General features: G+C 36.9%; 1 protein-coding gene across 3 annotated transcripts; it reads left to right on the forward strand.

Moving 5' to 3' along the window:
* Positions 1-42: 42 nt before the first annotated feature.
* Positions 43-24,883, forward strand: si:dkeyp-77h1.4 (uncharacterized). 3 transcript variants are annotated; one of them, XM_056475252.1, is made up of 10 exons: positions 43-322; positions 1,561-1,614; positions 5,722-5,774; positions 9,478-9,498; positions 10,612-10,884; positions 15,105-15,401; positions 19,071-19,358; positions 19,447-19,625; positions 20,818-20,919; positions 21,203-24,883. In XM_056475252.1, the coding sequence occupies exons 3-10, from the start codon at positions 5,729-5,731 to the stop codon at positions 22,190-22,192; spliced, it is 2,196 nt and encodes a 731-aa protein (XP_056331227.1). In that variant the 5' UTR covers positions 43-322; positions 1,561-1,614; positions 5,722-5,728; the 3' UTR covers positions 22,193-24,883. The 3 variants fall into 3 exon arrangements, with proteins under 3 accessions (XP_056331227.1, XP_056331224.1, XP_056331225.1); XM_056475249.1 differs by having other exon boundaries at positions 43-1,614; XM_056475250.1 differs by lacking the exon at positions 1,561-1,614.
* The last annotated feature ends 1,866 nt before the right edge of the window (positions 24,884-26,749 follow it).

Consider the following 26,749-nt stretch of genomic DNA (forward strand, 5'->3'; position numbering starts at 1 on the left):
ATCTAGTGCACATCTGTATTGGTGAGGGAGGGCGTTGGTCTGAAGTGATGGATCGATCTGAAGAACACCTTAAAGACCTTCACGTCGCTTCTGCAAAGGTTGGCGGAGTGTGTGACTGTTCGGATCCGCTGACACGCCCATAAGGGCTTGATTCGCCGGGCTTTACCGACCGCACTCGAAACGCTGCGAGACACCGGACGCATTCCTAAGGTGCATCTCCTAGTGCTTAAGTGATTTTCGAGGTGGAAAGGAAGCAGAAACGGACGAATAACGGATTCCCACCCTGTATCACTGTCTTATCATTTGAGGTGGATACTTGGAGGTAAGATGAACACTGCAATAGAGAATATCAGTTTTGCGGCATGCAGGGATGTCACAAAATATGCAGCTGGCTTTGGGTGGCAGGAATTGAAGGGTTAAATTCTGCAGTTTCTGCTTTGTCTGGTACTTTTCCAATAGGTGAAAGTTGCCGTTTTCTGCTGAACATAAATTAAATCATGTTTATTTAACAGGCTGAGTAAAGCGTTTGTGTTTGCTGAAGAAGACATTTCTAGTCGTGTCTGCATAGCATCACGTTAAAATGCCCTGTCAGCGTTCAGCATCCTCTATTAACATATCAAGTGCTGCCATTAAAATGTGTTTTTAATTAAATGACGGGAAATTTAAGACCAGAAAAGCAAATGTGTGATTTAGAGCTGTCTGTCACGATGCGCTGCGACAATATTTGTTTTCTTATAACGACAGTAATGCACATTTTATGGCATCTTTAGTGTATTAACGGCTGATTTTGCCGGTTCACTTGGCCCGTTTCATTTCGTCATCAGTGCATTATAACAATCTGAACATGTGTGGGCGATCTTTCTTATCGTGTGACCGACAAAAATGACTTTGACTGGCAAATAGTTTTATGATTGGGTGGAAGCTATAACAGAAGGTTTTAGTCAGAAATGGAGAGATGCGAGCGAGCGCGCGCTCCGGGGTAAGTCAAAGCTGCCGCCGCCCCCGCCGCTCATAACACACGGACTGTGTCCCAAAACCCAGTCAGTTGAATCCCCACGCGGTATTTCCACCACAGCCATGCTTAAAATGGTGCCTAGGTAGGTAGCTCACTAGATGGTCAGACTGGTGAGAGTCATGATCTCATCGCCTTTCATGTCAAACCCTTTTAACTACACCATCGCCTTTGAAATCGATCCTCTAGGCTTTAATATGGATTATGATTCACAATATAGTCAAATAAGTCTGAAAGGAACGATGTGGAAGTAATTTCCAGATGCCCAGTCCTGGTCTCTCAGGACATGACCTGCTTATAACATCAATAACCACATATGAATTTGCACCTTTCTAAAGGTTTAGGTGTGATTTCCCTGAGCTCCTATTCGTCTTGTTTTATTTCCCAGGATTACAGGACCTGCTTCTGGCATAATTGACCAATATGTAATATTGTGGTTCATATGGGGTGATCTGATTTGAGCTCCTATTCCTCTGTTGTATTGCACTCGAGAGAAAAGCATCTTATGTTGTGTGTTGCCCATGTTTTATGCATGCTGTTTCTTATAGGAGAGACTTTGCTGTAAGAGGTGTCATACTGAGACAGAGAGAGAGAGAAAGCATGTAAGTGGACCAGATGGCACTTTGTCCATATGAAACTAAAATAGAGCTGACGCATTTACATCAGCATGTGTGTCTCATTGTTAAGGCTCTAGAGACAGAAAATTGTATGTGTTTTTTTTTTTTTTGCATTCTCCATTTTTTTCAATAGAACGTTCATGTGTAATAGTTGGGCATCTGTGAAGAAGGCTGTTATGAAATCACTGAATGGCCTAAATGCACGTCTGCTGCTCTGGATGCTTGCCTTGCTGTCTAATGTGTGGCATGGCAAGGGTTTTTTTCTTGGGATTTTTTTCTGTGTTTGAAGTGAGGGCTTATTTCAGATTTAATGATTGTTAATTGAATTTCCACATTATAGATCATCATACATAATCCCTATATTACGCACCACCTTTAATCAATAAAAAATGAAGTGTAATTTAAGTGTTTAGTGTGAAGTATAATTTGTGTATAACGGTTATAAAAAAAAATTCTGAGGGAATAAAAAAAATTGTGACTACATTGTGATTACCGTCCTGTAAATGTAATGGAAATGAATTAAGATCGAACATTTCTGCAGGGGATTATTATTTAATCTTTTGCTAAAAAAAATTGGCATTTCATAAATGTTCTGTTCAGGGACATGTATCTTAATGACTGCTGTTCTACCAAACGGTTGACCATCTTTTTACTGTTTTAAATAATGACTGTTGTAAATAATGGTTTACCCACAACATTGTTGGTTTACAAACAAACATAATTCTGTTGCACTACTACACTTGATTTCTTTTTTATTCTACAATAAATCCAAAAACATGTTAAATGAGAATCTAAAAATATTTTATGGCACACTTAAAAAAAAAAGGTGATTTAGTATTCAAAAATGTTTTATTTTGATTATTTTTAAAAAATAAATTGGTCTTTATACACTTCATTTTTTCATAGTATATGTATTAATTCCGGTACTTTTACTAAACCGACATATCAACTATTTGGTAGAGGCTAACATTGTAGAAATTATGTGATGCATTGAAAAAAAATGCATAGAGTGTGTTAACTAGCGACATTAGGAGTTAAGAAATGCAATTCAAAATCTTTTTCTTGGTGGGGTTGTTAAAGGCTTGTGCACATATTTATAGAAATAGAAAAAAAGATAGAAACCATAACGAAAGTGTAATATAGCTTTCTATTTTTATCACTAAATGGTCTTCTTTATTTTTATAAACCGTAATTATTATTCTACATTTTTATCATGATTTACAGAACACTAAAATGTTTTTCTAATACGGAGTTTTGAGTAACAGTTGTTTATACGGTATACAACAAATCTTGTCAAACATATTTCGAGCAAGAATCAATGGTATCACTTTACTTCGATGGTCTCTTTAATACATTTTGTTGAATTTAAGTTACATTGCATCTACATGGCAACTAATTCTCATTAGATTATAAGTAGACTGTTAGGTTGGGGTTAGTGTAAGTTGACATGTACTTACAAAGTTTCTTATAGGGATGAACCGATATGGATTTTTTGGCTGATATCGATAACTAATAACTCTTAAGATTTGGAGGCCAATAACCGATACTATAGCCGATAAATATAAATATTTCAAAATGTTATATTTTTATACAGTGAACAACGGATTTTATTTTAAAATCTTCATAAAAGAACTGATCTTATGAACTGAATAGCCTACTCCAAGCAAAAAAACAATAATTTCAAAATTGCAAGGTGATTAAATAGACTTATATTCATGATTTGACATAAATCAGCATACCAAAAATAAATTATTTCCTTTTCTTTGTATAGCAAATTAACATGCAACTTGACTCTTGCATAAAAATAAGTTACTAGGTTAAATAACAAAATGGTATTTAATTAACAAATAAGTAAAATAAATCTTTTTTTTAGTAAAATGAAAATGAAAGATCTAAGAACTAAAACCAGCTTAAATGTTCTTGAATAAAACATGTTACAGTAATGTACTGTTCATATGTAGAAATATGTAATGTTTGAAAAATCTTTTTTGAGAGGTGTTTTGACTTTTAGAATTCTTTTAGAAAATGCAGCGTGAATTCCTCCCACAAGTCTGATCAAGTTCGACCCATGTATGCGCGAGGCAGGCAGTTCTGTACAATTACGTAATGTATCGGCTTAAAGTTATCAGCCTAATTTTGGCATCGGACCGATAATGTTAAAAATAGCATTTATCGGCCGATAACAACATGACCGCCAATATATCGTGCATCCCTAGTTTCTAGTCAGTGTTGGAAAGAGTACTGAAAAATCCTACTCAAGCAAAGTACCATTACTTGCCCAAAATGTAGTGGAGTAAAAGCTGTAAATATTACTCAAAGTATGACTAAAAAGTAGCCCTTTTAAAAGTACTCAAGAATAGTGAGTATTGAGTATTACAATGTGATCGGCTCATGCGTTTACACGCAATTTGTGTATGGATGTGTAAACGTAACATTCTGTAGTGCATTAGTAACTGTTTATGGGCATTTCGTGATTTCAGTCATCATACAGTAAACATCCGTGACATGCAGTCTATAAAGTCTCTCGATCATTGCGTGTAAAAATGTTAGACATCTTCTTGCATACTTTTAGTGCTTCCAAATGTTTATGAAGCACTAATGTCTTGAGGTTGTTCAGTATGATGCGATTTACTTTCTATGAGCTATTTGATTGGACAAGAATCGCAGGACTGATTAGTCTACTTCAGCCAATCCTCATAGACAATAAAAAACTGTAGTGACTGCAGGATGAAGGAAAATAGTACAGTAAAAATACCAATACATCACTACAAATGTACTCAAGGGAAAATAAAAGTACACATTTTAAAACTACTTTGTAAATTGAAGTTTCTAAGAAAAACTACACAATTAGAGTAATTGAGTATTTGTAATTTGTTACTTTACACCACTGCTTATAGTCAGTTAAATGTTGAAGAAGCAGTATCAGCAGATATTAAGCAGACAGTCTACTAATACTCTAATGAGAGTTAATTGGCATGTAGTTGCAATGCAACCTTTAGTCAACAAAATGTGCAATAAGCACCATCAAAATAAAGTCTTATCGAATCTTTATGATTAATGATATTTAAACGAATTACAGTGGAGCCCAAAATACAAATTTACCATAAGTTTACATATTTATACATAACTAATGTCATAGGTTTTACCCATTTCCATTAAGAAAAGTTTCTTAATAATTTAAAATATAATCAGATTATATTTACTTACTGACCTGTGCTTATAAAGTTATATAAAAAGAATAAGAGTTGTTTCATTTACACATAAATACCCGTTACAAAAATTTACAGAATGTTAATTTATATATTCTGACATTTTATTATAACAAACATTATTTAAGCATTAAAGGAAACACTTTTATACTTATATTTTACTTTACTGTAAAACAAACCAGACTAACAGACAGATTCAAGCTGCTTTTTCATTTCCTCTCACATATTTGATGTATTCAGTCAATAAATATCCTCCTGATAGAGATAATAATCCACCCAGTTGATGTCATTTTGTTCTCATTCCTTGTTCATTTACACACACACACACACACGCTCAGTATGTACTGTACTGTATCAAATTGCATTTCTTTCCCCATTACTTGGTCATTTGGTCATTTATAGTTGACATTTCTGAAGTGGGAATCTTAATAAATGAATACATTTTTATTATTCACCATAAATACACTCTGAAACATTAGATCAATGGCACTTTGGTAAGCATCACAAGTCAAGACACAATTAGATCCAAATAGCTCTTTAATTACATCCAAATCACTCCTTAAGGAGGCTCATTTGTCAAAATCCAAGGTCAGATGATCTAAGTCAAAGCTGACACATCTCCCTATAAAAGTTGAAGAAAACAGAGCCACAGGCATCTGTGTAAGATTAAAATCAACTGAACTGTTTTATAGTTACACCCCATTCACAGCTCCACATCAAAGCACTTAATCGATCTCTGTACATTTGCCAGAAAGCTGCCATTTTAATTATTGTCGTCCCTTTCTCTAGCCAGAATTTGAGAGCAATTGGACCACGCACCATGACACTTAAACAGTTATATGTCAGTGTTCAGCTCTTTTCATTTTGACTTAAATGTTTGCAGAACCAGTATGAAGAATCATCATCTGTTCATCTTGAGTTTGCTGTTCTACTCAGGTAAGATGTGATATCATAGTATCATTACACACCTGAAAAAATATTATAGTAATTTATAGTAAACACAAAGTGTTTTTTGAGCTATACTATAGTAAAGTGTATTATACTGTATATATTATAGTATTTATTAGGAATGCTCCGATCGATTGGCCGGAGATCAGTATTGGCCGATAATCACATTTAATCACATTTAATCACAAGTGTTTTGTTAGATGCAGATGAGCAAAATATTTCAATGACCTTGTGTATATTTAGGCCTTTTTACATATTAGAACTGAAAGTTCTGTTTTTGACAATATTGCAAGTTCACTGAAAACCTGGCTGAAAATATTAGATAAATTTTAAAAAATTATATAACTTCTTGTAATTTACTTGTTGCAATTAACTGTAGTTTTGAGACCTGTTTCCTTTTAGTAAAGTAGTAATTGATTATAGGTTTGCATTTTAACTTATTATGCATAAAATATGCGCTCCAAACTTTTTCTTGATTGAGACATGTTGAATTCTTCTTCAATCATTTGCAGTTTCAAAATTGCATTGCTAGTCATTTTTCTTACCATGCTTTTTTTTTGCTGCTTCTGACTATGACATGTTCACACCTAAATGGTTATAAGAGACGTGTTTAAGGGATTATATTGCCGTTAACCTCCTAGGGCTTGAGTGTCCACATATGTGGACAGCACATTTTAGCTCTTAAGGGGCTATTTAAAATACTTTGAATGTTTTATATTTTGTTACAGACATACAGTGTCATCCTGCAACTGTTTTGCAGCATTTGAAATATCCCAAACCCTATTTTTAACTGTCCAAAATGGGGAAAAATTTATTTTTTACTCTCTGATAGTCAAAGCAAGTAAAAAAAAACATTCAGGAAAAAGGGCTTTATTTAAATTCAGACCACGAGTCCACATATATGGACCTCATTTTTCTCTAAAAGTACATCATATCAAAAGATGAGACTTAGGTTTTTATTCTAATTAGGTTCCAATAAGCCCAAATAGCAAAGAGAAATAAGAAATGCATGTAAAAAAAACACCTTGGGCCTTAAGAGGTTATGGCAAGTTATTTCACTCGGCTGCCATCTTTGAAACACCTCTCGGGCAGTATGTTTGGGCATTCTGTCTGAATGGGGAAACATCAAATTCTCCAAAACTGCATGCCAAGCTTACCGTCGAATTTCATATTTGGAATCACTAATAAAATGAAACAACAACTGTGTCTTTAGTTTTAGTTCTAAACATCCAAATCACAAAAAATCAGCAGAAACTCACATCTGCTCCAAACCCCTCGCCCGGAGTATCATCAGGCTATAGCGATTGATGATTGGCTCCTATACTAGTAGGCAGGGCTTTATTCACCATATTGACCGTTACACTTTCCCCATTCAAAGAGATAAGAGTGACATGTCTTGTGTATTCTATAGTCTTTGATTATATGCAGCATCCTTCATTTATGCACTTAGGTGAGGAGAAAACTCAACTTAAGTATCATACTTTAAGCGAAAATGTGCTTTATGCATAATAAAGTTTGAAGCATCAGAATCGATACTCGGTATCGGCCGATCTCCATGACAAGGAATCGGTAATCGGTATCAGCTGCAGAAATCCTGATCGGAGCATCCCTAGTATTTACAACACTTAGCTTATTAATAAAGCATACTGTAGTATTAACCATAGGGAACTGATAAACTGTAATAAATAATGTAGTATATCTAAATATTTACTACATTAAACTGTGGTGTATGATAGTACACTATAGTTGTAAAAGAACTACAGCATTTGTTTCTATGCAGTTGTTAAGTGGTGACGTATAGAATTATGTTTCCGGGTCAAAGCCGCTACTCATCTGAATTAGGAAATATTCATTTATGACCACTTGAAGTGAATTTTATATGGAGTCATGGTGTAAACAAAAGTCTCTGGACTTGCTGCATCACAAACACCAATATTTTAACAATTTAGAAAAAATAAATAATGAATCACTTTCTGGCCATTGGATAGTAGGCATGGATATATATATATATTGCGATCATAATTTTTGAAAGTGTTACATCGCTTTGTAAACGTTTATTATTACCATTTGTTGAGTCTCTTCATACAGTTTAATAGAGCACTTGGACCCGGAAACCACTTCGCTTGACGCCACACTTAACAAGCGGATTACTATAGTTGCTGTGTTACCATAGCAACTGTGGAACTACCAAAACAGATTAAAGGTCCTGTGAAGTGCTTTGAAATTTGCATTATTATTCAATGTTTGTTGTCAACCGAAACACGAAGAGAGGGCTTGACATAGTGTACCCCCTCCCCTTTAAAATAAACAGCCAAAAGAATTAAGGTTTTCTCACAGCTCTGCCAGTGAGTGGTTCAGCTCAAGCGCATCAAATGTGAAGCATCTTGAAGGGGGTGGGTGGGGGGTTGATCAGATATTAGCGAGCTTTTAATTTGGTCACGATTTGATGAGAAACTGAAGGTATGAAGTGACGTGAATAAAACCATTGGTCCATTTAGGCGGACATGACAAACTACAAGCTTTACATATTTATATAATTTTTATATTAGAGATATCTCTAAAACTAACAATCCAGATACTAACATCTAAATATTTTTATTTTAATTTCATGGGACCTTTAATACAAGTGCTGTACTATTGTATGGTTCAAAAACACGATAGTATTCACTAGAACTTACCACAGTATTTTTTCATTTAGATATGTAGTGTATTACAACAGAAGTGTGCTTTCTTGTGTGTAAATGATTAAGAGTGTGGCTTTGACGTGCTAATAGCTATTGTAGTTTGTTAATTACAGTTCTGATGTACAGTGTGTCTCTTCTAAGTGCTGTAATGATCTCACAGATGGGAAGAGACCATTGAATATACAGCCCGGTTCCCCAAGAAACAGTTTTGCATTTTGCCAAAAAATTGGCAAATTCATGTTAATTCATATGATTTAATTCGTGCTAAAATGTACAATTTTTAAAAAGATGTGTGACCTCTAAACCTGGCCCTCAACTGGGCTTGAGCAAATCATTGTAACCTGTATGAATGAGATTATATTCATCCAAATTATCAAAAAAGTAACGAGAGATAGAATATACAGTGCTCAGCATAATTGAGTACACCCCATTTCGAAAATGAATTTTTTTTTATCCATTTCTCAGTGAATATTGGCAATTTTGGTGCATTTAAACAAAACAGATTATAAAACAGATATATTTCATAAAATAATATTTTAGTCACCAAACATATTCAGAAATTGAAAGATAACACATAATTTAATTTAAGCAAAATATTGCAAAAAAAATTTCAACCTACCAAATTCTAACTAAATTTTTTATTTTTTTGCTTCTCTTGATTTTTCCTCTTTTTAAATTTGTATTTAATAATTTTCTATAACATATATTTGGGTGTGCTAGTTTTTGGACTGTTATCATAAAGATTTGGCTTCTGTACTGACTAATCTAATGTATATGCACACATATAATATTGTATAGCTTGAAAATGTTCCTCTTTAATTGTAACAATAATGCATTGATACATGAACAGAAAGATTTCTTAGATGATAGTAATTTTATTTTGACATCCAGTTCTCTAAATAAAAAGGAAAATTAAAATGCATCCTCTGTTTGTGTGATTTGACTAATTGATGTCATGCTAATGAATGTTAATCTAATCACTGCTGGTTTTCTTTTTGACTTTTTAGCATTCTCTGCTACTCTGAAAGGTAAAACTGCTGTTATTTTATTGATTATTTGAATTCTCTTTATTTTAGTTCTACAAATTGTGGTAAAATCCAAAAGTTTTTGTCATTTTGATGTATTGTTTATAAAAGTCTTTTGAGTCAAAGATAGAAGCAGTAAAAGTTTAAGACAGCTTTATTTATTTATTTGTTTGTACATTAGAATGTGTCCTGTTTCATTTTTTTTTTTTATTTGTTTGATATATTTTTGCATGATGTACAGAAGACCCCCATTTTAACTGTAGGTATTTTAGTTTTTAATAACCCAATTAAATAAAATAAGTATCATTTACTTGCTGAAATATTTTACATTTTTTTTCCAATGTCATTTTTTTCTGTTAACACCTAATAAATATATATTTATATATTGTTTTCTTTTTAAAATATTTCCCAAATGATGTTTAACAGAGCAAGGAAATTTTCACAGTATATCTGATAATATTTTTTCTTCTGGAGAAAGTCTTATTTGTTTTATTTCGGCTAGAATAAAAGCAGCTTTTAATTTTTTAAAAGCCATTTTAAGGTCAAAATTATTAGCCCCTTTAAGCTATTTATTTTTTCGATAGTCTACAGAATAAACCCTCGTTATACAATGACTTGCCTAATTACCCTAACCTGCCTAGTTACCCTAATTAATCTAGTTAAGCCTTTAAATGTCACTTTAAGCTGTATAGAAGTGTCTTGAAAAAGTCAAATATTATTTACTGTCATCATGGCAAAGATAAAATAAATCAGTTATTAGAAATGAGTTATTAAAACTATTATGTTTAGAAATGTGTTGAAAAAATTCTGCTCTCCGTTAAACAGAAATTGGGGGAAATAATAAACAGGGGGGCTAATAATTCTTACTTTAACTGCATACAGTATATATATATATATATATATATATATATATATATATATATATATATATATATATATATATATATATATATATATATATATATAGTTTTTTTTCCAAATTAGTTAATTAATAACCCTTGATATACAAGCAATCAACTTGTTTATTAATTGTCAATTTTTTTGCTAATATAACAGAAAAATTTATAGTTTTGACAATATACCACAATAAAATCTCTCCACTTGTGTTTCTTCTAGCCCAAGAAGCGTCGCAGATTCTGTTTTTTGGGGAAGACTTCCACATCCCCTTGCCGGCCGGAGGAGCTGACGTGTCCTTCCGGCCTTCGATTGGTCCAGGACGTGAGAAGCCACTGATGAGAGCTGAGAAAGTGGTGGACCGTCGTGCCAAAGTCAACAGTGATATGAGGCACCTGATCTTGGAGAATGTTGGAGAAAGTGACGAAGGAGTTTACACCATCACATCCAACCAAAACACAGAGGAAGTTATAATCCTGACACTCTATGTTAGAGGTATTGCAGCAATTTCATCGCATAATATCAAAGATTTGTTCACATATTCTGTATAGCAGCTTGTGCATTGAATTGGATGCACACACAAACACACACTAGAATAGCTGTGAGTGACTTCCATTATTATAGGAAGTGATGTGGTGAACGGTAAGGGAGGTTTAATGAGCTGCTGCAGTAATTGCAGCTCTGTCAAGCCACTCTGTTTGCCTTCCGTTGTTATTTATCTAAAGAGCCTTCATTTATCTCTTTCTCCCATTATTAGTGGTTATAGCTGACCCTTTCCATTAATGGGTTACAAAATACAACCTCTTCTTCTACCAGAAAATTGGGCAGAGAAAGTAAATCCTCTGAAAGGTCATCAAAATAAGAGGCAATCATGTTTGTTTGCAATCATGAAAGTAATGTGGATTTTCTGTGGATTACATGAGCATCAAAATATTATGCAAATGGAGATGATAAAGAATAAGACTTTAGTCTTAATTAAGCTGTCCCTTAGTAGGATCTAGCTAGGTATATTTTTCATAATTTGGGTAAAAATGTTTATTAGATCTGGTTTACATTGGGTGGCACGGTGGCTCAGTGGTTAGCACTGTTGCCTCATAGCAAGAAGGTCGCTGGTTCGGCTGGACCAGTTGGCATCATACCTGCCAACATTTGTCTCTGGAAATCCAGGAGAACAAGAGAGTGGTGATGTCTAGATGTTGGGGTGAGGTGTCTGAATAACACAGCTAAGTACTATACACCTTGTTTTGGGCAGCTGCTGCGATAGGACACCATACCAAAGTCGGCGATCCGGGGGTGTTAGAGACTGAACCAAAAAGCTGAATTTACAGGTTTCCAGGAGAAATAACAAAATGGGAGGGTGGCAGGAGATGGGTCTGAAATACGGGAGACTCTCAGGAAAAATGGGAATGTTGGCAGGTATGGTTGGCATTTCTGTGTGGAGTTTGCATGCTCTCCCCGTGTTGGTGTGGGTTTACTCCGGCAGCTCTGATTTCCACCACAGTCCAAAAACATGAGATATAGATGAATTAACAAAATAGGTAAACAAAAATGGCTGTAGTGTATGAGTGCGTGTGTGAATGGGTGTTTTCCAGTACTGGGTTGCGGCTGTAAGTGCATCCGCTTCATAAAACATATTGTTGACGGTTAATTTTACTGTGGTGACCCCTGATAAATAAGGGACTAAGCCGAAGGAAAATTAATGAATGAATGTTTTATACTGCAATGACTTGTGTAAGATGAGCAAAGTTTCATTTTCGACACATGCAGTCAAACTAAATGAACAATCATTGAGTATTACCATTACTCTTCTTCTGTGAAGAAAACATCTGAGATGTTACATTTTGGTTGTTATATTTATATATAGTCAAACTATAATTAAATCTTAAGCTGGCTTCATGATGTCAGGGATTCATAGGGCTGGTTGAAATATATTCATGTCACTGATCTGATCCTTTCTGAACTACTGTTTTTGCTGTAACATGTCTTAAGTATTTACTAATTATTGAAAGGAGAGCATACAGCACACAAACTCAAATTTTTACATATTAATATATATATTTATTTTTTTTACTGTACTAAGTGTGATCATGAGCATTTAAAGTGATAGTTCACCCAAAAAATGAAATTCTTTGATCATTTACTCACCTTTTACTCATTTCAAACATTTATGAATTTTCTTCTCTTGAACACAAAAGCAGATATTTAGAAAAAATGTTGGTAAGCTGTAACAATTCCATAGTCTCTGTTTATCCTACTAAAGAAAGAAACTCATCAAGGTTTGGAATCACTTGTGGATGAGTAAATAGTGAGTAAATTTTAATTTTTTGGGTGAACTATCCCTTTAAGGTGCTCTGTACATTTCATTTAATGGCCACTGGCGTTGTTAGTTATTTTACACTACTAGTTTCAGTACAAGTAAAACTAAAATTATATATATATATATATATATATATATATATATATATACACACACACACACACACACACATATACACTGACCGGCCACTTTATTAGGTACACCTGTCCAACTGCTTATTAACGCAAATTTCTAATCAGAAAAAAACATGGCAGCAACTCAATCCATTTAGGCATGTAGACATGGTTTAGATGATCTGCTGCAGTACAAACTGAACATCAGAATGGGGCTGTAAAGTGATTTAAGTAGGCTGGTCTGAGTATTTCAGAAACTGCTGATCTACTGGGATTTTCACGCACAACCATTTATAGAGTTTACAGAGAATGGTCCGAAAAAGAGAATTCAGTGAGCAGCAGTTCTGTGTGCACAAATGACTTGATGTCAGAGGAGAATGGCCAGACTGGTTCTAGCTGATAGAAAGGCAACAGAAACTCAAATAACCACTCATTACAACCAAGATGCAGAGGAGCATCTTTGAAAGCACAACACTTCCAACCTTGAGGTGGATGGGCTACAGCAGCTGAAGGTCACACCAGGTGCCACTCCTATCAGCTAAGAACAAGAAACTGAGGCTACAATTCGCACAGGCTGACCAAAATTAGACAGTAGAAGATTGGAAAAATGTTGCCTGGTGAATCTCGATTTCTGCTGCTTCTGATGGCTACTTCCAGCAGGATAACGCACCATGTCATAAAGTGTGAATCTCAGACTGGTTTCTTGAACATGACAATGAGTTCAGTGTACTCAAATGGCCTCCACAGTCACCAGATCTCAATCCAATAGAGCACCTTTAGAATGTGGTGGAATGGGAGATTTGCATCATGGATGTGCAGCAGTGGCAGATTTAGGCATGGGCAATATGGGCAATTACCCAGGGCGGCATCTAGCTGGGGATGGCACGGGGAGACGGGGAGTGCAAAAAAACATCCCCCAGTAAGAGCATTGAGATCCGATTTACTTTATGCAAGTGTATTCATATTCATTTAGAGTAGCAATACCAGAATAAAGACGTTATGGGCCATTCACATTTGGCATCTTTTGCACGCGTTTGTTGTTCTCTATGTGCAACTAAAACAACGCTGGTGAAAGCAAACTGACGCATGTGTGCAGAAAACCATTCCCGCGTGCCTCACGCGCTCCTGTGTGGATCCTGGTTGCTTACATGCACGCCGATAAAATATGCGCCGTGAAACCGGAGTAACAGCCTTTTGTGCAAAGGTGTCGGCACGCAGCGAGTTTTGCAATTCGACAAAACTAAAGTTTATGTAATATGATGATGATGTTACTTTCACTAAGCATGGCTATAAAGCAGAAAGGAGAGATAAAGAGTTGGGGAGGTAAGACTTCATAACATTAATTTTCGGTCAACAACAGATAATAACAGATAAAACATATATTTTTTTTGTATTCTATAGAATTGTCATAATTAATATTCAAGCAAAAGATTTCTTAAGTGATCTTAGCATATCACTCCAGTTGTTACATTATTTTCCAGTAACATTTAGGATTGATTTCTGTTATTTATTTAGAATAATAATTGTATTTATTTATAATAAATCTAAATAAATTGGGGCATCACAGTGGCGCAGTGACTAGCACGATCGCCTCACAGCAAGAAGGTCGCTGGTTCGAGCCCTGGCTGGGTCAGAAGGCATTTCTGTGTGGAGTTTGCAAGTTCTTCCTGTGTTCGTGTGGGTTTCCTCTGAGTGATCCGGTTTCCCCCACAGTCCAAAGATATGCGCTATAGGTCATGGTATGGGGTCGTTCACCCAGGGTGCCATTTAAACTAGAACCGCCACTGATGTGCAGCCAACAAATCTGCAGTAACTGCGTGATGCTATCATGTCAATATGGACCAAAATCTCTGAGGAATATTTCCAGGACCTTTTTAAATCTAAACAAAAAGAGGCAAAAGTACCAACCTGGTACTAGTAAGGTGAACTTAATAAAGTAGCCGGTGTGTGTGTATATACACACACATATATATATATATATATGTGTGTGTGTGTGTGTGTGTGTGTGTGTGTGTGTGTGTGTGTGTGTGTGTATATACATACATATATATATATATATATATATATATATATATATATATATATATATATATATATATATATATATATATATATATATATATAAAATAAAAAAACTTTAAAAGTAAAACATAAAATAAAAGTAAACTCAAACTGTCAAACAAATGCCGAAGCCAACTTAATAATAGTAAAATTACACTTAAATATTCCAGAAAAGGTAAAAATCTCATTTAATCATTTTTGTTTCTCTCTCTGTCACATTTCAGACTGCTCAAGTGAGGTCATAGTGAAATATGGTTTAGATTTTCATATTTCACTGAATGAAATATCACAGCCTTTGCGCGTCGGCTTTCGCCACAGCACAGTGGAGGCCAATCAGACGTCACTGCCAGCAACCAACCTGCTGAATGCTGATGGGAAGCCCAAGGAGATTTACCAGGACCGGCTCATAATCGATACTCAAAAGTTCGTTCTGCGTGCTGTCACAGGGGCTGATGAGGGCAGTTACACCTTCAGTGATTCCAATGGCAAAGTCAAAAAGAAGATCTGCCTCAACCTGAAAGGTAAGAGCTGGAAGAAGATATGGAGGAAAACACTTTTTATGCATCCCTGACAGTTATTATTTCCAAATAATATTATAATGTCCTCATCTTGACCTTATGACTGTTGAAATGAAAGGGATGGTTCACCCAAAAATCACTTGTTCAAAACCTGTTTGGGAACTCGGAATATTACAGCTGCAATTTTAATTAAGTGCAGTTCCATATGAACAAATCATCACTTGTAATTCAAAATGAACGTTGCTTCATTTTATTTCTCAGGCATTCCTCGCCTACAGGAACAAGCTGACAGACATCTATAATGTCTTCAAAACAGAAATAAAACATCCAGACAACTAAAAAAAAAAGATTGTGACTTTTTCTCACGCTTAGTGAGGTTTATTAATAAACTAATTTCGAGAGGATCACGTGCTTATGATTTATCACAGCCGGTCTCGTATTAAGCTAATCAGTATCGTCCAATCATATGAGCCATAAGCTACTATAAATAACCACAGTTTCAGTCCACCTTATCTTCGTTTGGAAGAAACCCCCCTTCCTCCCCATTCTCCTTCTTAACCTTAGATCCGGCGGCACGGAGGCCCAGTGGTTAGCACTGTTAGCCCCACAGCAAGAACACTGCCAACCCTGGTCGTGCCAGGTCGGTAGGTGTTTCTGTGAGGAGTTTGTATGTTCTCCCCGTGTCCGCGTGGGTTTTCCCCGGGTTCTCCGGTTTCCTCCCATCCAAAAAATATACATCATGCATAACAATGAAACATTTGTCTAGCCCCTTCTTTTTTCCTCACGTGTTCCCTTAGCTACTGCAGACGGGGAGTTCTGAGATCCACCGAGCTCAGGCTCCCCTCTCGCTCTGCAAACGGGAGGAAGCCCCGGGCTCGAGGATCCCTTGAGCTCGGGGCTCTCTCCCGGGACAGCATGCCAAACAAGCTATTGATGAATCATCAGCTAAGTGTGAACTCTTGAATAATATGAGTTTTAATTCTCATTAAATGCTTTGGAAAGGAATGTGTGAGTAAAAGAGCAAGCGGACGAGAAAGCATGAGGTGCAGGGTCAACATATTACACACATATTTGTTTGCTCCACAAGCTATAAATTATCTATATATAGTGCATCCGGAAAGTATTCATAGCGCTTCACTTTTTTCACATTTTTTCATGTTACAGCCTTATTCCAAAATGGATTCAGTTCATTTATTTCCTCAAAATTCTCCACACACAATACCCCATAATGACAATGTGAAAAAGAGTTTTTGAAATTGTTGCAAATTTCTAAAAAATATAAAACCTGAAAAATTACATGTACATAAGTATTTACAGCCTTTGCTTAATACTTTGTTGATACACCTTTGGCAGCAATTACAACCTCAAGTCTTTTTGAATATGATGCCACAAGCTTGGCACACCTGTCTTTGGAAATTTTGCCCATTCTTCTTTGCAGTACCTCTCAAGCTCTATCAGGTTGGACGGGAAGCGACGGTGTACAGCCATTTTCAGCTCTCTCCAGAGATGTTCAATAGGATTTAGGTCTGGGCTCTGGCTGGGCCACTCAAGGACATTCACCAAGTTGTTGTGAAGCCAGTCCATTGATATTTTGGTGGTGTGCTTTGGGTCATTGTCCTGCTGGAAGATGAACCGTCGCCCCAGTCTGAGGTCAAGAGCACTCTGAAGCAGGTTTTCATTCAGGATGTCTTTGTACATTGCTGCATTCATTTTTCCCTCTATCCTGACTAGTCTTCCAGTCCCTGCTGCTAAAAAACATCCCCACAGCATGTTGTTACCACCACCACACTTCACTGTAGGGATGGTATTAGCCTAGTGATGAGTGATGCCTGGTTTTCTCCAAACGTAATGCCTGGCATTCACTCCAAAGAGTTCAATTTTAGTCTCATCAGAGCAGAGAATTTAGTTTCACTATGAATACTTTCCGGATGCACTGTAGGCTATATAATAATTAGGAAACTTGCTTGTTCACAATTTTAGTAGTTAATAAAATGCATCTTAATGATCGTGTGATGTAGGGGCGGACAAGAGTGTTATCTGTAAAGCTGCATTGAGTTTGCCCCAAAAAGATAAGCTCAGCACCTGTCAGTTGGTCTGTCATGCCTGGGTGTTTTTTGGCAATTTGTTTTGTGTTTTTTTATTTAGTTCACCAGTGTTTTTTTCTTCTTCTTCAAATAGGTCTCTTCAGAGATCGTCCTTGCTTGTTCTTTCACAATTCACTCAAACATACTGTCGAAATCAAAATTATTAGCCTCCCTGTTTATTTTTTTCCCCAATTTCTGTTTTTTTACTGATTTATTTTATCTTTTCCATGATGACAGTAAATAATATTTGACTAGATATTTTACAAGACACTTCTATACAGCCTAAAGTGACATTTAAAGGCTTAACTAGGTTAATTAGGTTAATTAGGTAGGTTAGGGTAATTAGGAAAGTTATTGTATGACGATGGTTTGTTTTGCAGACAATCGGGGAAAAAAAAGCTTAAAGGGGCTAGTATTTTATCCTTAAAATGTTTTTTTTTTTAAATAAAAACTGCTTTTAATCTAGCCGATATAAAGAAAATAACTTTCTCCAGGAGAAAAAATATTACCAGACAAATGTCCTTGCTCTGCTAACCATCATTTGGGAAATATTTAAAAAAGAAAAAAAATCAAAGGGTGGCTAATAATTCTGACTTCAGCTGTAAATGCATGTGCGTGGGCCAGCATGTGGGTGTCTCACGACAGATGTGAAGGGAGACAATATTATCAAATATCGAGATATTTTTAAAGGCGATTATTGACACTTTTTTTGACATATCGCCCAGCCCTAAAATGATCTCCTCAATGCACTTCAATGTAAATGCACTTGTGAACCATTCCTTTAAGTACAGAAATAATTCACACTATAGAGTAACTGGGATACAAAAAATATGAGTAGTTTTTAAGGGAGAAATGAAATATGTGAAGGAAAATAGTCAGCCCTTATATTAAATAATCCTAAAATTAGCCATGAGAACTGAAATAAGATCGCAGTGTGAAGCGAAAGGGTCTTGTATCTATTTTGCAATAATACCCAAATAGCTGAACATTTTCCCGCATTAGATGGCTATAAATAAATAGAAATATTGATTCACAGGGAAATTATATGATTATAAAAGAGAAAAGAGGCCACAGAGTGATGTGAGATATTTGAAACTAGTCTAGATTTTTTTTTGTCATAGACAACAGTCCAATAAACAGAGTTTTAAATATTAAACACAAATGTTGGTGGCAGAATGCTGCAATTGACAAGTTAGAAATGCAAGATTATGTTTGGTATATACTTACAGAAGCAGGGTTGCCATGGAAGATCCATTTTTTTTCTGCAACAAAGTTTCTCTGTGGGGAAAATATAAACAACCCTTATTTTTAAGAGTGTACATTCGGAGAAAAACTCTTCAGGTATGTCATAAAACCAAAAAAAAGATTGGTAAGGGAAGTGCAAAAAGAGGAAGATCGACATCTAGAATAAATTCTCATTTATTCGTTGTTTTGCAGTAATTAATCCCTAAAATATTTATGATTTCTCTCTACTGATTTTCCCCCCTTTTTTCTTGGCTCATGACATTATCTTAGATTAAAAAGCTGAACATCTCAGCTTCGATAACACATTTCTTTCCTGCTATCCCTCCTTCTTTCTCTCTTCCAGATCATCAGATATTTGATGAAGTTTCATACGGTGACACTGTGAAAATAAACCTGCACTTGAATAAGTCTTTAGTCCGCCTGAGCTACACCCCTGAGTCTGATAAGCTCAAGTATTTGATTATGGCAAACGGAGAGCTCAGTGTGCCTCCTAACCTGGACTTCGAGGGTCGTCTCACTTTGGAGGACTCAGTGTGTGTCCTGACGGATGTGAAGGCCAGCGATGCCGGAATTTTCAGTGTGATGGACCTTCAGGGATTCCTGGTTTCTGAGTACCACCTGAGTCTGAAACGTGAGATATGAGATGACAGAAGAAAATGAAATGAACTGCTCATTTAATTTTGATGTTTTGAACTTACTGGTGTATCTCTCTCTTTCAGCCTACAGTATTCCAAGACTGTACATTGCCATCATCGCTCTGGTAGCATTATTAGTGTTGCTGCTGTTGGTGTGCTTGGTGTCGTGTTTGGTGAAGATACGCAAACGTGCAGCAAAAGCCAGAGCCATAGAGGAGAAAGTTCAGAATGCAGGCAAAGTGGAGGGAGATGCCTTCAGACAGGTATTTACCAATTTATGGTACTCCCTTTTGGGCTAGGATGTGGTGCGATTCTGGAGTCAGTTCTTATTTTCAGTAGCCATGTCAAAGCAATAATTAAATAAGCATATTATCATCTCCAAAGCATTGCAAGAATTAGATGTTGTGTTTCCAGTGAAGACTTAAAGACACATGTTCATGCTTTTATCACCAGTAGAGTGGATTACTGTAATGGACTCCTCATTGGCCATCTCAAAAAGACAGTCAGACAGTTGCAGCTCATCCAGAATGCGGCTGCTGGGATTCTTACCAGAACCAAAAAAACTGAGCATTTCACTCCAGTCCTCAGGTCTTTAGACTGGCTTCCAGTTAAATTTAGAGTAGATGTTAAAGTTAAAATCACTTGTTTATAAATCACATGTCCTAGGATACCTCAATGCATTGCAGTTATGCTCACTGGAACCTAACTAACATCTCAGATTTTTAGGATGGAGTCAGTTAGAGTTTCAAGAGTTCACTCAAAGTGAGGTGAATCCACTTTCATCTACTATGCCACCAGCTGCTGGAACCAGCTTACAGAAATGATCAGAAGTGCTCCAATAGTAGACACATTCAAATCAAGACTTAAAAGACTTGAGTTAAAAGTGGTTAGCACTGTCGCCACACAGCAAGAAGATTGCTGCTTCGAGTCCTGGTTGGGCCAGTTGGCATTTCTGTGTGGAGTTTGCATGTTCTCCCCATGTTCATGTGGGTTTCCTCTGTGTGCTCCAGTTTCCCCCACAGTCCAAAGACATACGCTATAGGGGAATTGGATAAACTAAATTGGACGTAGTGTATGAGTGCGTGTGTAAAATGGGAGTGTGTATGGGTGTTTGCCCAGAACTGGGGGTCTATAAGTTAGTGTACTCTCAGTGCTGGGTTGCGAATGGAAGGGCTTCTGCTGCATAAAACATATGTCAGAGTAATTGGCGACCCGTGATAAATCAGGGACTAAGCCAAAGGAAAGTGAGTTTTTGAGAATCCTTTCAAGCCCCACTTAGTAACTTCAGTTCAACCAATTAAAAAACTTTAAGATTTTAAACTAGAATTTTGCCATTCTGTGTGCAAGGAAACAATATGTAAAGTACATATTTGCTGTTTCACATTCTTAAATGCTATTTTATGTTTTTCTTTGCTTAAAAGATGCATTTGCTAAGTCTTTTGCTCATTTATGCAGGTTGTGAAAGATGCCTGTACCCGTCAAAATGAGGAAGCCCCAGCACTATCACAGAAAGAAGACATTACTGAAAAATCACAGAGCACAGAGGTCAGCATTAAGGTGAGCACTACTACTAAAAACTATTTAGATTATATCAATAGCTCAAGCATTTGCAATTTTTCTACTGGATGATATGACTTGGTAGTGCTCATTTTACAGGGTGAAGTAGTTACCGTACCCAGTACTTGGTTCTTATTTTAGTAGCTTCCTTTTGAGTCATAGCGATATTAAAACTTGATGTGAAAGAGTTATGTCACACGGTGAAAAGTGGCTTTTAATGCTGAATTTTGACAAATGTTGTTGAAATGTTTCAGGAACGCTAAATTCTGAGTATGTTTTTCAGGGTTTGGAAGTGTCTACAAAAGAGCCAAGTCTACAAGAGAGGAATATGGAGACCAGTGACTCTGGAGTGGGCTTTAATACCACCGGGCTCCCACTTGACAGTGACACAGATGCCCCAACAGCAGCCATAGCAGATTCTGATGTTTTAAGTTCCTCTGCGGCCCCGGAAACCAAAGCTGTTCCCAACCAAATTCCAGAACCAAAGATGGCCCCCTCCCCTCCAAAACCAGCACCAGCTTCTGATCTCAAACCAGCACCAGTGGTCAAGTCAACAGCTCCTCCACCACCTTCTCCTGAACCCAAGCCACCAGTAACACCTGAACCCAAACCTGCAGTCACACCAATACCTGAACCCAAAACTGCTGCTACACCTGAACCAAAAATGACCATCTTGCCACCACCGGAAACAAAACCAACCTTAACCCCATCACCAGAACCCAAACAACCTGTGACACCTGACCCAAAACCAACAAGTCCGGCACCTGAGGCTAAACCAATTCCAAGCCCAACTCCTGAACCTCTAAAAGCAGTAACACCAACTCCTGATGCAAAACCAGCCATTACTCCAGATGCCAAACCAGCGGTTTCACCTACTCCTGAACCCACACCAGCTAAAATTGGCACCCCTGAACAGAAACCTGCTGTGAGCCCCACACCTGGTCCCAAGACTCCAGATCCAAAAGCAGTTTCACCAGTCCCTGAGCTTAAACCAACTTCACCCACTCCGCAGTCTAAATCACCAGTCTCACCAATTCTCGACTCAAAACCAACTACAAATGGCACTCCTGAATCCAAGGCTGAATTAGGATCAGAGCCAAGTGCGCCCCTGTCTCCTGGGCTGGATGTGAAGGGCACTACCCCTCCCAAAACCCCTGATACCGGGAAAAGCTCAGTTAAAACTCCTGAGCTCATCTCCACTGGAGGTCTTGATTCGGCTTCCACCAATGACAGCGCACCGCCTCCAAGCACCGATGGAGCGGCCACCAACTGAGATTAAAACCATAGCCTCTTCCTGCCTCCGCCTAGTGTATTAACCATCACAGACAATCGAGACACTTGTCTTAACAACAAAGAAGAGCTAAGTGACTTCCTAAGGGGGTGGGGTCTTTTGAGTCTCACTTTTAATACGATTAACATGCATCAATAGAAAGATCCACTGTAAATCCACTCAGTTTACTAATATTTAGTCACCACATAAAAAGGTTTGAATACAGAGATGAAGCACTCCAGACCCTACACTATTGGCTGATTTAATACAGAACGAGGGAGGCTGTCTGGGATATTCGAAGAAAGTGTACAAAGACAAATGTTCCTTCACAGAAATAATACATCACTGCATGAAGATATTGAAAAAATAAATGATATTATCAGTTCTGCAATCCAAGATTACTACAGTTGAATTTGGGGAAGGCACCCAGGGGCATGGGACATTAATCATTTTCATTCTTTACGAAATCATTTCTGCTCCATTTTGAAAAGTTAGAGACTCTGAATTGCAGGATTGATACTGAGGAAGCAGTGAGCCAACTTTCTGCCTTTTGAGGACTGGAAAATGGAAAAGCCTTGTGTCACTTTGACACATGTTAGTCAACATGTCATTTTTACAAGAGATGAACTTGGCAACTCCAAAAGTAAAGTGCAGTGCAAAGCCAAACGAAGAAAATCCATTTCACCAAAAACATCACAATCCTTCATAGACTAATCTGTGACTTTTTGCCTGGAGGACATTTTTGAAAATCTTCTTCTATCAGTCCAACCTAAGACACTAGCTGTTCTTATCCAGAGATGTGACAGTAACCACATTTCTGTTCATTCAGTAACAAAAATATTGCTGTGGAAATATTCCTCAATTGTTTCTGTGAGCAAGATGCCTTCATACAACAACTGACAACTTTGACAGCAACAGGTACAGGTTACTTCTTTGAGTGAGTTGTTTTCAGTCTAATCGATCTTGATGGGGAGGCTGAAGGTTCCAAAAAAGTGTTATGCAAATCAGGTGTTGACACATGTACACCCAAAAAGTCAGCTGATTCCCATTTTTACATCCCAGAACTGAGTTGTCAGTTGTGGGGAATGTGGCAGACTACTGCAACATGGCATAGTTTTACTGGCACCTTATGCCAAGGTCAGACTGCAGGATTTTCAAAGTAGTCATGTCATAGATGTTTTCACACTGCATGACTATCTGGGGTAGCATTCTGTTGGTGCTGTGTTTACACTGTAGGATGGATCAGCGACAGGCATTACAATAGGAAAATCGCCGACAACTTTGTCTCGGTACACAAACTACGTCTCTCACAACCAAACACAAGCGAGAAGTGACATGGAAACAATGTGAGGTGACGTAGTATATCTTTTGTTAGTAACTACATAATGAAAAAGAAGCCTTTAGTGGGGTAGAAAATCTACTTGTTTTGCTTACCTGGTCTTTGAAGGGAATTCGCAATTTTTTTTAAACTTTTTTCTTCTTCGACTTGGTTGTGGTATTGCTCAGATGATACGTCAAAAAGACACGGGTGCCATCGGTGCCAATAGCCAAGTGGTTAAATGCGTCGACATATAGCACCAAGATGCTCACAGCAACCTAAGTTCGATTCCCGGCTCGAGGTCCTTTGCCGATCCCTCCCCTGTCTTTGTTCTCGGGTCCAAATAGAAAATAAACACTTTTAACTTCTCCCTCAGCCTCCCATTGGCCTGCAGATACCCATACTAGTGGATGCTGCTCTCTCATTGGCTGTAGGTAATCACCGATGTTATATTCAATCAGAACACATTTCACACAACATGAATTGAATCGCCCACAGCTCCTGATATTTAGCATGCCAAAATCTCATGGACGTTGGCGACTCATTGGCGATTCTCTCAGATGGTGTCTTTGATAGTTCACACTGTGTGATTGTTATTCGCGTGAATGAGTACCTTTTTGCTTGTGATTTCAGGCATTTTCTGCGATATTTTAAAACCTGTCGGCCAAAACCAAAATCGGAGCTAAAATCATGCAGTCTGAACTCAGCATTACAGTATCACTCAACCAACTGAATGGGCTAAAATAGATTTTGAATAACACATGATTTCATCATTACTTGATGAATACCACCCAGGATTGAAAATGTACTCACACATCTCAAATTAAATTTTATTGACTGCCCACTTTACAGAGCTACAATAGCGAAGTGTTAAATAGCATTGACTCTGAATCTGTGAGCAGTGAATTAGTCCCAGAATGTCATGTTACGGTAAAATCTGCTTGTTCATGTTAAATGAGGAATAGTTGGACATAGTTTATAAGATCTAGATTTGTTGTGCTGCTTCTGGTTGATCTACAGTGTTCAACAAATAGGTTTAGAGTCATCGTTGAAAGACAATACAGTTTCACATATCAGTTTACAGATAAATCCCTGGTGCCTCCTGTAGAGCCTGAACACCACTGCCTGTTAATGTTGTATACGTCCAGGAATCTGCTTTTACCACACTGTCTGTGGGAGCTGATGGTAAATCACAGTGATTAGCGGGGAAGATATGTAACGAAATGTGTATCAAGATCTTTAAGCATGGGCGGACCTGACAGGCTGGGGGTTTGTGGGTAGATTTACTAACCGAAGATGATCACTACCTCACATTTACGCTGGATTAAAATACTAAATAACTAATTAAACACATTGTAAGGTATGTTGACATTAAAAGAAAAAGAAAAACAAAACACAGTTTTGTGGCAAAGCACAAGGTTTCAAATACAATCAAAGGTTTACAAAACTCAATCGGATATTTGGCAATGCCTTCCCCACAAACCTCTGAAAATGGCCTTGTACTTTCACAGCATTAACAGCTATTTTCATATCAGTGCAAGGAAATGACGCTTGAAAGCCATACTGCCCTAGTGTCACATCTCATAATGTAAATATCACAAACCCTAGATGTCATAACCCTAGATGCACTGTAGCATTCAAAGGTAAAATGATATATTCCCTGACAACTGGCTTTATGAAAAATATGGATACATAGTTAATCTGACACAGAATTATGAGCAATTCTGAACAGTTTTTGTGACATGCACTGGAAATTTCTGTAAGCGCTGCCTGATTGGAGAGTAGTTTAGGACCTGCACTGACACCTAGTGGTTTGGAGGCATTGATAAACCAATAGTTTTAGGTTACCCGTGCTATTTTAGAAAAGCTTTGTTTGCAGTCGACTGCAATAGCATTGCGTAAATTGGCATGTTCGCCTTCAGTGGAGGTTCATTTGATTGTGTTTGAGGATTTCTAAGTAGTATTTGGCTGGTTACATGGAAGTATCCAGGAGCTTACTAGTGGTGTAACGGATCACAAATCTCACGGTTCGGATCACATCAGCCAAAAAGGGGCGGAGACAAATGTAATTTGCTTTCCGTTTATTGCAAAAACAGTACTGCAAGACACATTTGGTTTTAACAAACAGAACTTAGAACCTGTAATTTTATTTAAAATAAAATGAAGAAATAATCAGCTGAAAAAAAAAAATTATAAAAATATATTCAACGAAAAATTTCTAGTACTGTTGCTGATAACGCTAAAGGTTTAAATTAACATTATAATTTGTACAATTCATATTTATGTTTAGTCTCATTTTCAATAAATGATTCAGTTATTCACTCATGAAACTACATGTTTCATTGCAAGATGTGCCATTTTTGAAGAATTATTCAGTGACATATTTTTGATGGCTGGTTCTCGCCACCTATTGGTTAAATAATGTAATTGCTGCCAACAACTTTCATTTTGAGCACATGATGGTGATTTTAGTCTTTATCATAAACATCAGTGGTTTATCTAAATTATAAACTGTTATCCCAGTACATATGTGTTATTTGACTGTTTGTAATTTTATATCTAGATCAAAAGACTAAAAACTGAATCTCTATCTTGATTTTTGCATTTCTCAAACACAGATTTGAATGCAGCGATTCGAAGGATTAATAAACATGCAAATCACCATCATTTATAATTCCTATTGCATGGCTGTTGAGATCCCAATCTCTTAATGATCATTCGTGAAGCTTACACTGAATGCAGTAATGCAGGCTAAACAAGTAGTGCCATAAAACACCTTTAATAACCTAAGAAACCCACCACATGTTGCATAACCTTCCACAGCTTTTTCGGTCATCATTATATTTTACAGGAAAGCCTAAATGCTTTCATACATGTGATTTGCAAGACACGAAAGGTAATCTCTCTGTGATCTTTACAAATTTAGGATTAATCTACAAGTAAAAAAAATTTATAAATCCGCAGGTCACATGCGTTCCGAACCGTAGGTTGTGATCCGTACGAATCACGCATCAACTCTAATCCGTTACACCCTTAGAGGTGACCCACTGCACTTTTGTAGGGAGCTGATTTTAAACATATAGGCCTATCTATCAATTATTTATGTGCCTATTTCAAGCAAAATGAGTCCAGTTGACTCTTTCACTTTGTTTGGAGAAAGAAAAGGAGACGATACTAAAGAAAGAACACCTAAGCAATATAATAATGTGCAGATACACACATATATACGTGCACAAATGCAT

The sequence above is a fragment of the Danio aesculapii genome, chromosome 16 (genome assembly GCF_903798145.1).
Source record: "Danio aesculapii chromosome 16, fDanAes4.1, whole genome shotgun sequence".
NCBI lineage: Eukaryota > Metazoa > Chordata > Actinopteri > Cypriniformes > Danionidae > Danio > Danio aesculapii.